Genomic DNA, 15,868 nt, shown 5'->3' with positions numbered 1-15,868 from the left:
ATCACTACTACTTTTAGTAGTAGTTAATTTAGACCACTTTCACACCATGCATTTCAAGTGGTATTATATCACTTCAAACAGCCACAGCTTTCTCCAAAGTACTCTGGGAGCTATAGTTTGTTAAGGGTGCTGAGAATTGTTAGGAGACACCCTATTCCCCTCCCAGAGCTACAGTTCCCAGATGGGTTTAACAATCAATCCATCTTTGCAAGGGTCTCTGGGAATTGGAGTTCTGGGAGAGGAATAGGGGGTCTCCTTACAATTCTCAGCACCCTTGACAGACTACACTTCCCAGGATTCTTTGGGGTAAACTGTGTATTCAAAGCAGTATCATGTTGGTTTAAATTTATGGTGTACATGCCACTTAATGCCATAACAAGGCTTCTAAGGCTTCTAAATAGTTGGTTTTTTAAAAAAACCAATTACACAAACATTAAAATGTAAACATCCATAATTAAAATGCACAATAATACAGTCCCATTAAAATATAAACCTGGAGAGGTGAAGAGAAGCTTGCAAACTGGATGCTTATTTAAAGGGACTTCTTCTTCTTAAGGGTATTCCAAAGCCTTGGGCCATCTAACTAATGGTTCCATCCTGTAATGCTGCTCCCTGCAGCTCTGTTATTTCAAGTGCATTGCAAACCCTGACATTGCCAGGGATCAGAGATGGCAAAGAAAAGCTACCAATTTTCAATCTGCGGGCGTCCAGGACTGCAGCCTCCTGGCAAGAGGCAATTTATCCTTCATCTAGTCTGGGAGCTGGGGAGCTTGTTCCCTTACAAGGAACCCTGAACCTCTGTGTGTCTCCTGTAAATGGAGTAGGGGCTTGTCATGCAGAGAAACAGCTTCTGAAATTCTTCTTGGTCAAAGGAGGACAGGAGCACAATAACTAAACTGCAGCCCAGGTGTATACATTCAACAGAGCAGCTGAAAAGTATTTTCTCCAAAGCATTCTCCTCTAAAAATGCCCAAGTAGGAACAGATGAATCTGTTCATTTTGGTTTTCTCCATATATCTTTTTTTTTTTCAAACTTAAATTCAGTTCTCTGCATTTCCTCAGCAATTGTTTTTTCCCCTTTTTAATCCTCGTGGAAATTCATCAGCACTTCAGTGAGAATTTCTCCTAATAAACACATTTCTGTATGCAATTTTGATTAATAAACACATTTTTGCAAGCAATTTCCCCAATATAATGCACTGTGGTATGTAATCTTGTGTGTTATTTTTCACTAATATATGCATTTTCATGCACACTTTTCAAGTAGAGAACTGCATTACAAAGTTTGAAGAAGTATGAATTTTGAAGGATAGCTGTGTTTCAGTTTGCATATTGTGAGAAGTCCTAATTAGGTGGTTTCAAATTAAAATGCAAACAAAAGCAAATTTCTTCCCTCACCCCATTATTCTCCAGATAGCTGCTGAAGATTTCCCATCTTTATTTGACATCATACAATATCAGATTTCAATATTTGGCAAGATATAATGGCAGACAAAAGAGGTGGAATTTCTGCCTGTACTGATTAATATCTAGTGACTCAATCACATGAGAAAGCTGTCACTTGAGAAGTCAGTGCACGATGAACTCAGGGAGGACTGTGGCAGAGTGCATTCCTTACACCAGGGGTGGGGAACCTTTGACCCACAGGTCAAACATGGCTCATGAGTCCATTGAGGGGAAGCACATGCCCACATGCCCTATACCCGACATCATACATGCTGTCAGGTGTAGGGAAGATAAGGGTGGTGCTGCATAGGAACGATCAGGAATGGACTCCAGATTGCTTTAAGTGGACTTCATCATGCTACTTTGGACTGGAGCAAGACTTGCTCTCAACAGACCATCATCTTTTCACCTAAGAATACCCAACATGGTGCCTTCCAGTTGTTGTTGGACTGCAAATACCATCAACGCTGACCACTGGCTATGTTGGTTGCAGCTGATGGGAGTTGTTACTCAACAATTTCTGGAGGGCACCACATTGGCTATCCTTGTTGCAGCCTATTTAAAAATATTTATATCCTGTCTTCCCCATAAAGTGTCCAAGGTGGCTCACAAGAAGCAATAAAAAGACTATAAAGGACATCTTAGCAATAACAGCAAAAGAAGATGACAAAAGACAGCTGGCAAAATAGCTTAAAACCAAGGATTCGTGTGCCTGAGGGAGCTAAAATTAACAGCAGGCCAGGCCAAATTCCTGTCTAAAGAAAGGCCTTTATAGAGTGTCAAAGTGTAAGTGCAGCCACCGAAAAGGTCCTATGCCCCACCTGCAGAGGCTGACGTTTTGCACAGATTGCATCAGTCGACAATCTTAATACATAGAGTCATAGGTGAGAATATGGCCAAAGCTCAGTAATAAAACATATGCTTTGCATGCAGAACATCCTGGGTTTGATACCATAGGGCCATAGGCAAACTCAGCACTACAGATGTTTTGGGACTACCACTCCCATTATCCCTAGCTAACAGGACCAGTGGTCAGGGATGATGGGAACTGTAGTCCCAAAACATCTGGAGGGCCGAGTTTGCCTATGCCTGCCATAGGAACAAAGAAAGCTGCTTTAGATTTAGTCAGACCATTTGTCTGTTTAGCTCAAAAAAAAAGAAGTATCCAACCTTTCCTTGGTGATTGTCCTCATCCTCTGTCTTCTTCAATACTAACATGTCACAAACCAACTTGAAAGCCTCATGTTCAACCCAATCACTTACGACGCCCAATAGCATGCCATCACTTACCCTGGCACTCCAGCATATAGCATCATCACTGCTGTCCTGAAAACAGTATCAGAGCTGTGCTCCCATAGGGAGGTCCATCTAGCTCAGTATTGTCTACACTGACACGCAGCAACTCTCCATGGTTTCCAGCAGGGGACATTCCTTACCCAAAAACACCAAGGATTGAACCTAGGACCTTCTGCATGCAATGCAGATGTTTTACTACTGAGCTACAGCTCATGCCTTTTAATGGGATCCATAGGACTGCAGATTCTACAGAAGACTAATGGAGCCTTATGATTCGATTCAGGCCACTATCTGCTCAGATCAAATCAAGTGAATCCACTGAGATCTGAGTTCTGCAGGTTCCTTTTCCATCCCAATTACACTCCAACAACACCCTGAAGTGCCATTTTTGCTACCCCCTAGGGTAGGCAGTGCTGAGCTAGATGAACCAATGTTCTGACTTGGATGATACAAGGCAGCTTCCTAAGGCCATCCTTTAAGTATCACATTAGACTTCCAAGGCCATGAGCGTCACTTTGAATGGGCCCCAGAAATGACTCAGAAGCCAATGCAAGAGATGCTCATATTCTAGATAACTGGCTCTGTTCAAGAATCTATAACCACTGGATTCTGGAGAGTTGAAGTTTCTAGGTAGCCTCACATGGAGTGTGTGGCAGTAATCCAATCAGGTTGTAATGAAAGCATGGGTCACCATGGTCAGATCTGCCTTTTCCAGGACCAGACATGGCTTCCACCTTCATCTGCCCCAGCTACAGCAAAGCATATCTCTCCCATATCAGTCTCCACAGCCACAGCAGGCGCTGCAACCTTCCAACAGTGTGACCTTACCCTCAAAGACACAGTCCTCCATTGCCTCCCAAGACAGACAGATGCCAGCAATTAATTTTGCAGTCGGAGAGCCAGTGTGGTGTAGTGGTTAAGAGCGGTAGTCTCGTAACCTGGGGAACCGGGTTCGCGTCTCCACTCCTCCACATGCAGCTGCTGGGTGACCTTGGGCTGGTCACACTTCTTTGAAGTCTCTCAGCCCCACTCACCTCACAGAGTGTTTGTTGTGGGGGAGGAAGGGAAAGGAGAATGTTAGCCGCTTTGAGACTCCTTAAAGGGAGTGAAAGGCGGGATATCAAATCCAAACTCTTCTTCTTCTTCTTCTTGTAAGGAGTACAAAATAACATACGAGAAGTATTTTGACCATTCAGAAGCACAATATGAATCAGGAGTGGGGAACCTTTCTCTGTCTGAGAGCTGCAATCCCTTATGGGCAACCTTCGGAAGGCCACATCCCAGGAGTGGGCGGGGCCAGAGGCAAAAGAGGGTGGGGCCATAAATGCAAATTTTACTTTGTACAGTAGGCTAATTTCTACACAAGCTCACACCTCCCTCTTGATATGCCACCCAATAAAGCAAGAGGCGTTATCAGAGTTACAAGCAAAGACATTCCAGGAGGGTGTGAAGCCAGGCCTTGGGAGTGAGAGGTGTGGGAAGGGGAAGGAGTCTGAGGGCCAGATTGAGAAGTCTGCAGGGCCACATTTGGCCCCCAGGCCTAAGGCTCCCCACCCCTGATAGGAATGCTAAGGAGTGTATTATGTAGGGTAAGCTTGCAGCCCTAGTATTGCCACTTGCCTTTCGACTCTTTTCCTAACGCCACCATCGCTTCTTCTGTAAGCCCAAGAAGGCATAATTCTGCCAATACCTTTTCCCTGGTACAATTTACCTTTCCGGTTGCAATAGCAGTGCCAGGTAGCCTATGGCGCCCCTGCTTAATATGCTAACAAGATTGCTAATGATGCCTGTTAATTAGTCAAGCTACACACGAAACGAAGTCATTTCCTCCTTGGAAGGAAGCTTTCTGAAGGGTCCTAATGAGGTTATAACAAATCCCTCGCATACTGCTTTGCACATAGACGATGTGGAAAATGCAATCCATGAGGTTGGCTCCAGCTTTTGGGGTGTCCTCTGGAAACATGGCTCAGAAGGGCCCCTCTGCTGATGGGGGGACAGACAGTAAAGGTTTTTCCTCTGGTAAAACATGGTCCCAATTTCATCCCAAAGTTTGCTTTTTGAGCAAACTAACTAATGAAAATTGAGATTGCTTGAATGACTATGGTAGCCATGAGTCAGGATTCACCTCCCTCGCTGGAAACCCTGGAAGTTAAATTTCTGAATGGGGGGGGGGGAGGGTTGCATAAATCAGGTAGCCCAGGTGGTGCCCTTCAAATGTCGCTGGACTCCAGCTCCCATCATCCTTTGAGCACTGGCTATGCTGGCTGGAGCAGATGGGCACTGTAGTCCAACAACCTCTGGAGGGCATCCCTTGGCAACTCCTGGTGCAGATGAATCCCTAGTGCACATCCATGCACTGGAACACTAAAGCGCATTGCAGCACGCAGCCTGCTGTTTCACACACCGCAGCTGCTGAGATATAATTTGAACTGCTGATTACATAGGATAGTACAGTTGCATTTATAGATCTTCAACCATGAGCGCAACTATTCTCTTTTGCTTTAGCATTAGTGCAGAGTGAATGAATACAACATAGAGTATTTGCAGCAGACCCAAAGCAGATGCTCCACCCAGAAAGGGCTGTGAAGAAATGTTAGTGGATTAATGTTCTATGCACAGCTGAAAGGAACTCTGGAGCACCGAATTATTATTATTATTATTATTATTATTATTATTATTATTATACCCCACCCATCTGGCTGGGTTTCCCCAGCCACTCTGGGTGGATCCCAACAGAGGACTAAAAACAGAATAAAACTTCAAACATTAAAACTTCCCTAAACAGGGCTGCCATCAGATGTCTTCTAAAAGTCAGACAGTTGTTTATTTCCTTGACATCTGATGGGAGGGCGTTCCACAGGGTGGGCGCCACTACCAAGAAGGCCCTCTGCCTGGTTCCCTGTAACCTCACTTCTCACAGTGAGGGAACCATCTAAAGGCCCTCGGAGCTGGACCTCAGCATCCAGGCTGGATGGTGGGGGCTCATACAGGGCAAAGGCAATTCTTGTTATGTTATGGATTCCATCACAGTTTGCTTTCTCCTTCTGAGAGGTCCTGCCAATTTTAGCAGCCAAGGTACCTTCCACGGAAGTCTGCTTTGGGATATTAGAGGTGACCTAGTGAGGTTGTTATCCCTCCAGGAAGTCCCAGACTCTGCTCATGGTCAGCAACATTAAGTTTCAAATAACATTGTTTGGCCACCTCATTTAATTATACAGTCTCAACGTTTGCCTACTTTCTTATTCTCCCCCACTCTACAGAACTATAGAGTTCTATCATGCAGTGTCTCTGCCCACCTTCTTTTTCCCCAGACCACAGAATACTGGAGGGCCTGGCTTTTGCCTCCCCTGGTCATCCTGTCTTGAGATTATGGGAGCTGGAATCCAACAACCTCAGAAGGGCACCAGGGCCCTCCACCCCTGGTATAAACATTAATGGACCAGTTTCCACTTCATTAGATGCATGAAACAATCCCAAATTATAACTAAGAAATAGTGTCAAAGTTATCTTTTCCCTTCGCCCTCCCAGTCCCTTTTCCTTTTGTATCATGTCTTTGTAGATTATAAACCTAGAATCATAGAATCATAGAATCATAGAGTTGGAAGAGACCACAAGGGCCATCGAGTCCAACCCCCTGCCAAGCAGGAAACACCATCAGAGCACTCCTGACATATGGTTGTCAAGCCTCTGCTTAAAGACCTCCAAAGAAGGAGACTCCACCACACTCCTTGGCAGCAAATTCCACTGTCGAACAGCTCTTACCTGCGGGAAGAGACTGTCCTGCTGATATTGATTTGGGAGCCACACTAGGAACCTTTTCTGACTGATGTGTGGAGTCTTTGAGTGAATGAATTAATGAATGAATGGAGAGAGAGAGAGAGGAACCCAAGGATGTGTGTGTGTAGAGGAAGGTCAGAGGGAATAAAAAAGGACAGATAATTACACAAAAGCAAATAGCTACAGCAGCAATTAGCCTTGGTGATAACAAAAAGTCCTGGCATTTGTTAATCTTTGAGGTATCACAAGACGCTTTGTTGATTTTGTTACAAGAGACTAACAACACAAATCTAACCATGTCTATTGAGATATAAAGGTTAGGATTGAAGGCTAACATGGCACCACTCTGGAAATTCTAGCATTGGCAACCTAACTGACACACACCATGTGCTTTTAAAAAAAGCATTATCTTGATTTAAGATACAGATTTGAATCTTCTGATTATAATTTGGCATTTCCCTGTTGCAGTCTCCATTTGAAATTCTTTTGTTCAATAGCCACCTTAAGATCAGTTGCAGAATATCCTGGGAGCCCGAGATATTCCCTCACTGGCTTTTCCCTAATGCCATTTCCAATATCAGATTCATGCCCATTTTATTTTATTTTTAATTTTTAATTGTTTCGCAGTAGGAATTAACCAGTTTGGCCTATGCAGAATGCAAAGCAGCTACGCAGGTAGATGGGAGTTTATAGCTCATGCTGGAAGTTGAGCAGGTAGATGAACCCCTGATGCTGTGGGTGTTTTGAGGTCCTTAATAGCGTTGCATGAGTAGACATAGGGACCAAGGCTACATTAGGGGAATAAGGGTCTTTCCTAACAATGCTCAGCACCCTTAACAAGCTACAGTTCCCAGGATTCTTTGAAGAAGGCTTCCAGGGATGGGTGCCAGTGGTGGCATGACTAGAGCCACAAGAGGGCAGAGTAACTGATGCAACTCTTGGTACTGAAGGCTAATGGTGGAAGAGTCCAACGGCTCTGGTTTATCTCCGCTTCTCATTTTTCCCATCTCAGCTAATGGTGGAAGAGTCCAACGGCTCTGGTTTATCTCCGTTTCTCATTTTTCCCATCTCCACATCAGTTCTCCACATCAATTTGCAAATTCTTTTTCAGAAAAAGTTTTCCCAAAAGTTCATTAGCGTTTTAATGTGGATTTCTCCTGAATCTACACATTTTTGCAAAGCAACTTTCTCCAGTATAAAGCATCTTTGTACTCTGTTTTCATAAATATATGCAATTTTATAAACAATTTACCTAATATATACATGTTTGTGCACATTACTTGGCTGCATTATAAAATTAGGAGAAGTGCAGTTGTCAAAAGACAAATACGCTTTGATTTGCATATTGTTTCAGGAAATGTGAATTAGGTAAGGTAAAGGTAAAGGGACCCCTGACCATTTGTTCCTGTCGTGACTGACTCTGGGGTTGCGGCGCTCATCTCGCTTTATTGGCCAAGGGAGCCGGCATACAGCTTCCGGGTCATGTGGCCAGCATGACTAAGCCGCTTCTGGCGAACCAGAGCAGCGCACAGAAACGCCGTTTACCTTCCCGCTAGAGTGGTACCTATTTATCTACACACACTTTGAGGTGCTTTCGAACTGCTAGATTGACAGGAGCAGGGACCGAGCAACAGAAGCTCACCCCGTCGCAGGTATTCAAACTGCCGACCTTCTGATCGGCAAGTCCTAGGCTCTGTGGTTTAACCCACAGCGCCACCCACAGCACCAATTAGGTAGATTCATATTTAAAGGTGAACTGAGCTGAATTTCTCCCTACTTCTTTAATCCAGCAGCACTAAAGTCAGAGGCTTCTAGCCATAATGACTCTTCTCTGCCTCCACAGTCAGAGGCAATAATTCTTCTGAATACCAGTTGCTGGAAGCCAAAAGCATCTGGTTGGCTGTTGTGAGAACAGGATGCTGGACAAGGTGGGCCATTGGCCTCTTCCAGCAGGCTCTCCTTGTATTCTTATGGTTCTACACACACATTTCTCCACCCAGGCAAGCAAGAGTCATTGTCACAGTTCAGGGACACATCCCAGCCAGACAAAAGCACTCAGGAAGGGCATGGAGCAGGGCAGATGAGGGGTGTGGCTTGCAGAGAGTGCCATGGGCCAAAAGAAAGAGGCCTGGGGGCCACATTCAGCCCCTGTGCCTGGGGGGGGGGGACTCCTGCTCTAGACTTGTAGCCAATGAAGGGAATTATTTCACTCCTCCATTTGTATTCAGTGATTCAAACAACCTTAAAAAGGCAGCCATCCAGCAAAGCTCAGGTGGAAGCTGAAGAAAGATCTATTTCGTCGCCCAGAACTGTGGCTAAGTTCAGGGTCCCAATAAGACCCCGGCATGTGTGCATTACGCTTCGCATTTGCTCCCAGCGCCTTGCCAAGACACTTCAGGACAATGGTGACAGAGAAACATCCTCCCAGCTTGAAATGTCGCGGTCCCCTCTGCACATTTTTGAAGATGTGGAGCTTTTTTGTGGATGGCCTGAGTGCTTTGCCTTTGCCTGACAAGTTCCCGGCATCCCAGCTGAACTGACAAGGCAGCCGACATGCAGGTTTGAGGATGCCTCTTGCCGCAGTTGCTTCCCCTCCCGCTTTTTAATGCTGCAGTTTTATATTTATGAATAATTGAAGTGTGATTTGTCGCTTGCAGGAGCCTGGCTGCATGGCGCCCCCATAAATCTGCTCCAAGAATGGAGTGACCTTGTGCCTTTTCTCTCTCCCCTCTGCTTTTCTTTTCCTTTGGCCTCCTCTCTCCCCCCCCCCCCCTTACATTCATTCATCTATCCGTCCACCCTTGCATTTTTTATGAATAGCTAAAAATGAATCCACTTTAAAAAAAAAAAAAGGCAGGGAGAGTGATAACATGAAAAACTATCCACAGGGGCTTCTCAACTCCTGCCATAATGTTTTGTCCTGGAATGGGAATGTCAGGGAACTGACATCGGAGCTAGAGGCGGAGGGGAGGCTCTCAAATGATGCTGGAGAAGGGCCCAGCAGGGAGAGAGGCAGCTCAGCAGATGGGGAAGCAAATCAGCGCAACACCAGAGATAAAGGGGGACAGATGGGGGAATCGGCGAGAGGGCTCCAGGACTCTTCACCAGACACCAGCGGGGAGAGCACAGGTCCTCTGCTACCCACGCCCTCCCTGCGCAGAAGACTTCCGCGCAGGGAGAGTAGGAGGAGACTTGGCGTCAAACAACTTTTATGTTGGAAAAGGTTTAAGAAACGCCCACTGACGGATTCTGCTAGCGACTGAGGCAGCCACGAAGTGAAGAGCTGTCCAGACAGAAAGGTTTAAACAAGGCAACATAGCCAGGAGAGGTGGCAACTTACGCACGAGCAACCCATACTCATTACAGGGAAGGTACACAGATATCTCCTTTTCAAGACTAGAGCGACCAGCTTTTGCATCCAGACTTACCAGCTTCCTCTTTAGGGTTGCCGACACTCAAGAGCCAGTACGGTGTAGTGGTTAAAGTGTCAGACTAGGATGTGGGAGACCAGGGTTCAAATCCCCTGTTAGGCATGAAGCTCACTGGGTGACCTTGGGCCATTCACAGACCCTCAGCCTGGCCTACTTCACAGGGTTGTTGTGAGGATAAAATATGAGGGAAAGGAAGTGAGAGCAAGGACTCCTTGGAAGAAAGGTAGGATATAAGCTGGCAATTGAATCCTAGGCTGAATGAAACCATTGGTCCATCTAGTTCAGTGGTTTCTACACTAACAGTGGTTCTGTAGAATTTCAGACAAGGGTCTCTCCCAGACCTACCTTGCAGCATGGGTGTCTCAAAAACAAGTCATGCCAGACTAATCTTATTTCCTTTTCTGATAGAGTTACGGGCTTGGTGGATCAGGGGAATGCTCTGGATGTAGCACATCTTGATTTACTGCTTTGCTGATTTCAGGCTGTATTTTTGTTTTCATGATATTGTTTATTGTTTCAATGTTGTGCACTGCTTAGAGGTTTTTAAAATATTAAGCAGCTTTGAATTTCTTTTAAATGATGAATAAACAAACCAGCTATATTCCAGCCATACTACACCTGACAGCACTATATCAGATTCTACCCTAAATACACCAGGTTCTACCCACAGCCTGCTAGATTCCACCCCCAGCACATCAATGCTCCATCCTCATTCTCCCACATCCCACTCAGCCTTTGCCCTAGACCAGCTGGCTCCACCCATCATCCACCGGATTCTCCCCATGCAAACAGTTTGCCAGATGGAGCCTAGCACAATCCAAAGTGTATTTATCTATATGTACAGAGGATGGGGGAGAAATCTGATGCAGTTTGCATTTAAAGTTGAACCCACACCATCTGCATTTTCCAAAACAATATGAGGACTGAAACAGCCATCTTCAAAATTTGCAGTTCGCTGTATTTGCAATGCAGTTCTCCAGCCAAGTAATGTGTACCAAAAAAATGCACATAGTGGTGTAAAGTTTGCATTGACATGCATATGTAAGTAAAAAACAATATACACAATCGTGTATTGATTTATATATTGTATATTTGGGGTAATTGCTTTGCAAAAATGTATATATTTGGCAAAATTGTACATACGTATATAAGGAGAAATTCATCCCAAAATGCTTGTGAATTTTCATGAGAACTTTTTAAAATTAAAACTGAGATGGAAATGTGGAGAACTGAAGGTTGGGAAACTGAGAGAACCTGAAAAGTGACAGATTTGCCCACCCCAGGTTGGTGGTGGGTTGCTTCGTTTTGTTATGGTGGGTGAAGATTCAAACGTACTTCTTCCCAACCTGCAGGAAAAGCTTCACCACTCAATTCTCCTGCTTGAAATTGAGAAGTGTGCGATCAGCTCAGGGTTTTTTTGCCCCTTTTCCTTCCCTGATTCTTTGAAATCTGGTTCCAGTTGCAAGCTGCAGTCACTTTTGAGTCAAAGTTTTGACTAAGAGCTAAGGGGGTGGGGAGGTCTCTCCAGTGGTGCTGAGATTGATTGAAGTTCCTGCAGGTTGGATTGGTATGGATCAAGGTCTCCAATCGCTCCATGGCCTCTGCCTTCTCTCCATCTTGTTTCAGATGCTGATCATCCAAGGAGGAGACAGATTTGGAAACCTTTGCTCAGGCTCACCTGCTTTTGCTTTTTGGATGCCTGTTCTTAAAAAAAGAAAGCCTGAATATGTGCCCCCACACTAGGGATAGGCAAGTAAATTTTGGTTCCTCTCTGTTTCTCACGTTTTAGTGCAAATTTATCTTAATCTACATATTTTTCTCTGTAATTTTGCCTAATATACACAGATTTGCAAAGCAGTTTCTCCTAGTAATGCATGTGTTGTTTTCACTAACACATGCATTTCCAGGCGCACATCATCGAAATATATACAGTTTTGTACATTACTTGGCTAGAGAACTGTATTCCAAAATCTGGGGAAATGGAAATCTTGTGTGTTGTTTCAGAAAATGTGAATCAGTTATGTTAGCCTTTAAATGCCAACATGGTGGCTTCCAGATGTTGTTGCACTCCAACAGCAGCCATGCTATAGTCATATAGTATATGGCTATACTACCCTGAACATTCCTGAACTCATCTGATCTCTGAAGCTAAGCAGGGTCAGGCCTGGTTAGTACTTGGATGGGAGACCACCTCCTTGTCTCAGTACAGCATGAGACTCATAATCTCAGGGTCATGGGTTTGAACTCCACATTGGACAAAAGATTCCTGTATTGCAGGGGGTTGGACTAAATGACCCTCATGGTCTCTCTACAATTCTATTATTCTATTAGCATGTCCAGTGGCCAGGGACTACGGGAGGTGGAATACAAGAGCATATGAAGAGCACGTCGGCTAGCCCTGGTTTCCACCAGCAGGCAAAACCTTTCCAGGTTTCTGAAAGAGATTTTTTTTCCCCAGCACCAGGGATTGAACCTGGCATTTTCTGCATGCATGAAATGTGTTCTATCACTCCGCTTCTGCTCTCCCCTTACCTGTTTTTGCTGGTATTTCTCTTGGTAGGTTCGTCTGCTGCCACCCTACCAATGGCAAGATGAGTAGGCCACGCGGCGCATGGTTATGACACCATGAAGAGTTACCATGGGGAGCGCAGCCAGTCACGAGAACACCCCTGCCACTGTGTCCCAGAGGCCTGCGACCAGCCGATGGAATACATCCACCATAGCCAGGAGTCTCGCCAGCCATACCTCCTCAGCCCCAGCGAGCCTTGTTCCCTGGACCACTACTGCCCATCGCGGGGCTCTGCCGAGGCCCCGATCAGCCTAACGGAGCCCCTCTCAGCCGCCAGCAGCAGCAGCACCTTCCCTAGGATGCACCACACACCGCAGCAGTACGACTCCTGCGACGAGTGCATGGCGGCCGCCCACCCTTCCAGCAAGATCAACCGGCTGCCCCCCACCCTCCTCGACCAGTTTGAGAAGCAGCTGCCCCTGCACCACGACGGCTTCCACACCCTGCAGTACCAGCGGGCCAGCAGCACGGAGCAGCCGCGGAGTGAGAGCCCCAGCCGCATCCGCCACCTCGTCCACTCGGTCCAGAAGCTCTTTGCCAAGTCTCACTCCCTGGAGGCCCCCTCCAAGCGCGAGTACAACGGCACCAAGATGGAAGGCCGGGGGGGCGAGGGAGGGTACCACCACCACCACCCTCACCACCACCACCGCCAGTCGCGCCATGGCAAGCGCAGCAAGAGCAAGGACCGCAAGCTGGACTCCTCCTCCTCCTCCTCTCGCCACCGGAACAAGATGATGGGCTGGTGGAGCTCCGACGACAACCTGGACAGCGACAGCAGCTACATGGTGTCCGGGAGGCAGCACGCCATCGACCAGGCCACCCAGTACTGCGTGGACACCCCTGAAAGTGCCTTCAGAGACTTGACCTTGAAGAGTCTGAAGAGCGGAGGTGGGGAGGGCAAGTGCTTGGCTTGCGCGGGAATGTCCATGTCCCTCGATGGCCAGACGCTCAAGCGGAGCTCCTGGCATACCATGACCGTCAGCCAAGCGCGGGAGGCCTACCCCAGCTCGGGAGGAGGCCCAGAGAAAGCCTTGATGCTCCAGGAGGCCAAGGCCAAGGACCGATCCTATCATTATCTTCAGGTAAGGAGGTGGGTAGAGGCTGCGCTGCTGTAGAGGAGGAGCAAGCTTTGTGTCTTCAGTTCCATTCCAAGGAGTGCCTTAGATACAGATATATAGATGTCTATACCTTGATCAGGAATGGGGATGTTTTTGGATTACAGTCCCCAGCATCCTTGGCTGTGCTGGCTGGGGCTGATGGGATGGGCTGTTCAGGCATGTAAAGCTGGGACAGCGCATTCCATGCGCTGCAAGATGTGCACTAGTTAAAAGGAGCTTGATTCCTTGATCCAAGCATCATATGAGGAGCCCCCTTCCATGATTGCAAGTCAGTCCATCGTAGGTTTGATCATGGATTAAAAAGACAGGAAGCATGCAGGGAATGAGCCCCTTCCTACTGACCAGGCCTTGGGCTTTTCGAATTCCCTGCCACTCTGTTTCCAAGGGCAAATGCCCATGTATCCAATGAATGGCCAGCCTGGATCACTTTCAAAGGCTCTCCCCTGACGGTTTCTTCCCCAAGCTTAAGACTCCCCTGCTGCTGATTCCGAAAGCTCCCCCCCTCCCATTTGCCGTCTTGCTCTCTATTCCCTTTGCTCTCCTTTGCATTCCCATGATGCACTGCAGCTCCACCTTGATGTCGGTGATTAGAGAAATGTCAGGGCTATAATAGCCTCTGCCTGCAAAAAGAAGCAGCAGCACAAAGGCGGCTCTCTGTTTTAAAAGGCCCGAGGTTTCTGAGGAGCTGCTGGCTGCGTCAGCTTACCAAGGTGTCCGAAGACATCCGAGCATTGCGTTGCTCTTGCTAATAATGCCCAAACAAACAATTAAGATGAACCACCTTGCTCATTTCTCGGAGGGCGGTTTCTGCGCAGGCCTGATCAATGGGCTCCACACGCTAATGAGGAGGGCAACCTGGGACAAGGCAGCCAGAGAAAATGCATGGGGGCCTGAAGGATCTCTCCAGAATTAGTTGCTTATGGAAGCAGATGCATGAAACCTCTCCCCTTTGGCTCTTTTCTAAGTCTCCTAAGGGCCAAGCATGTAGGGTAAGGGGAACCAGGTATACCCAACCAAACATCTGGAGGGCTGGCCTAGGTTGAAGTGCAGGCCCACTAATATACAGTGGTACCTTGGGTTACATACGCTTCAGGTTACATACGCTTCAGGTTACAGACTCCGCTAACCCAGAAATAGTGCTTCAGGTTAAGAACTTTGCTTCAGGATAAGAACAGAAATCGTGCTCCAGTGGCGTGGCGGCAGCAGGAGGCCCCATTAGCTAAAGTGGTGCTTCAGGTTAAGAACAGTTTCAGGATAAGAACAGACCTCCAGAACGAATTAAGTACTTAACCCGAGGTACCACTGTATTAGAAGAAAGGCAAGCTAAATTATTGTTGATGTTATTGCTGCTGTTATTATTAATATTATATCCCACCCTTCCTCCAAAGGAAACCGGGATGGGAAACATGCCAGTGCTAAAACAAGACAACTAAAACATCTCAAAACAGTTTAAAAACTACGTACCTCCTAACAAACAGGTCCAACCCATCCTGTTTCTACCTTAATCAGCTAGTTATAAAAGTGAATCTCCATGGAAATGTCTATTTAAATGCCTATTTTATCACATATAAATATATTTTATCTAACTATTCACATTTCAAACATTTTTTATCTTAAAATATATTTTTCCACACATTTGAATAGTGGTGCAACAATAAAACTGCTAGCACATTTGCAAAGCTAAGCAGGGTCCACTATGGTTTCAACTTGAATGGGAGACCATGTGTTGAGATTCCTGCATTGACTCTCAGGGTCCCTTCCAACTCTGCAGTTTTAGGATTCTATGTTTCTTGAACTGAATACTGTATCACAAAATTCTGAGAGGTGCAACATCCGAAGGATAGTTTCATTCTGATCTGTGCATTCCTCCAGGAGGTGCGGGTCATGTCAGCTTGCTTTGGAATCCACAGAATTCCACAGAAGTCGATGGCTGAATTGCACATTGACTTGGAACGATTGGCCACACCTTGAGCTTTAGGGTGCTGGACTCTTTGTTCTCTATCAAAGGGCAGTAAGCTGCCTTAGGGGGCACAGGACAGAACATGTCTAACACAAAGGGACACTGCTGCCACCACTGACACACACTCTCTGGTTCTGCCGCCTGAGGTCATCTCCTCACTCTGCCTACTAGTAGGGCCGACCCTGTCTAAAGGTTTTGCCGGAGGCAATGATAAAGGTGAATCTGGTGGGTGCCCTTGTACCTAGGGACCTTGTAAAACTGTTGTCCTCCT

At 46.4% G+C, this 15,868-nt stretch overlaps 1 protein-coding gene across 3 annotated transcripts in view; it reads left to right on the top strand.

The window, feature by feature from the left end:
* The window catches only part of DLGAP3 (DLG associated protein 3), a 189,143-nt gene that overhangs the window by 138,473 nt on the left and 34,802 nt on the right, over nt 1–15,868 (top strand). For 2 of the 3 annotated variants that reach the window (XM_081018299.1, XM_081018297.1), the window contains exons 3-4: nt 11,577–11,699; nt 12,511–13,601. In XM_081018299.1, coding sequence (XP_080874425.1) covers nt 12,576–13,601 — 1,026 coding nt within the window. In that variant the 5' untranslated portion in view covers nt 11,577–11,699; nt 12,511–12,575. The remainder of the gene's footprint in view (nt 1–11,576; nt 11,700–12,510; nt 13,602–15,868) is intronic. The other variant, XM_081018298.1, reaches the window with a different exon arrangement.

This window comes from Podarcis pityusensis, assembly GCF_964106645.2.
Source record: "Podarcis pityusensis genome assembly, chromosome: 8".
Lineage (NCBI taxonomy): Eukaryota > Metazoa > Chordata > Lepidosauria > Squamata > Lacertidae > Podarcis > Podarcis pityusensis.
This window is presented reverse-complemented; position numbering and strand designations above follow the sequence as displayed.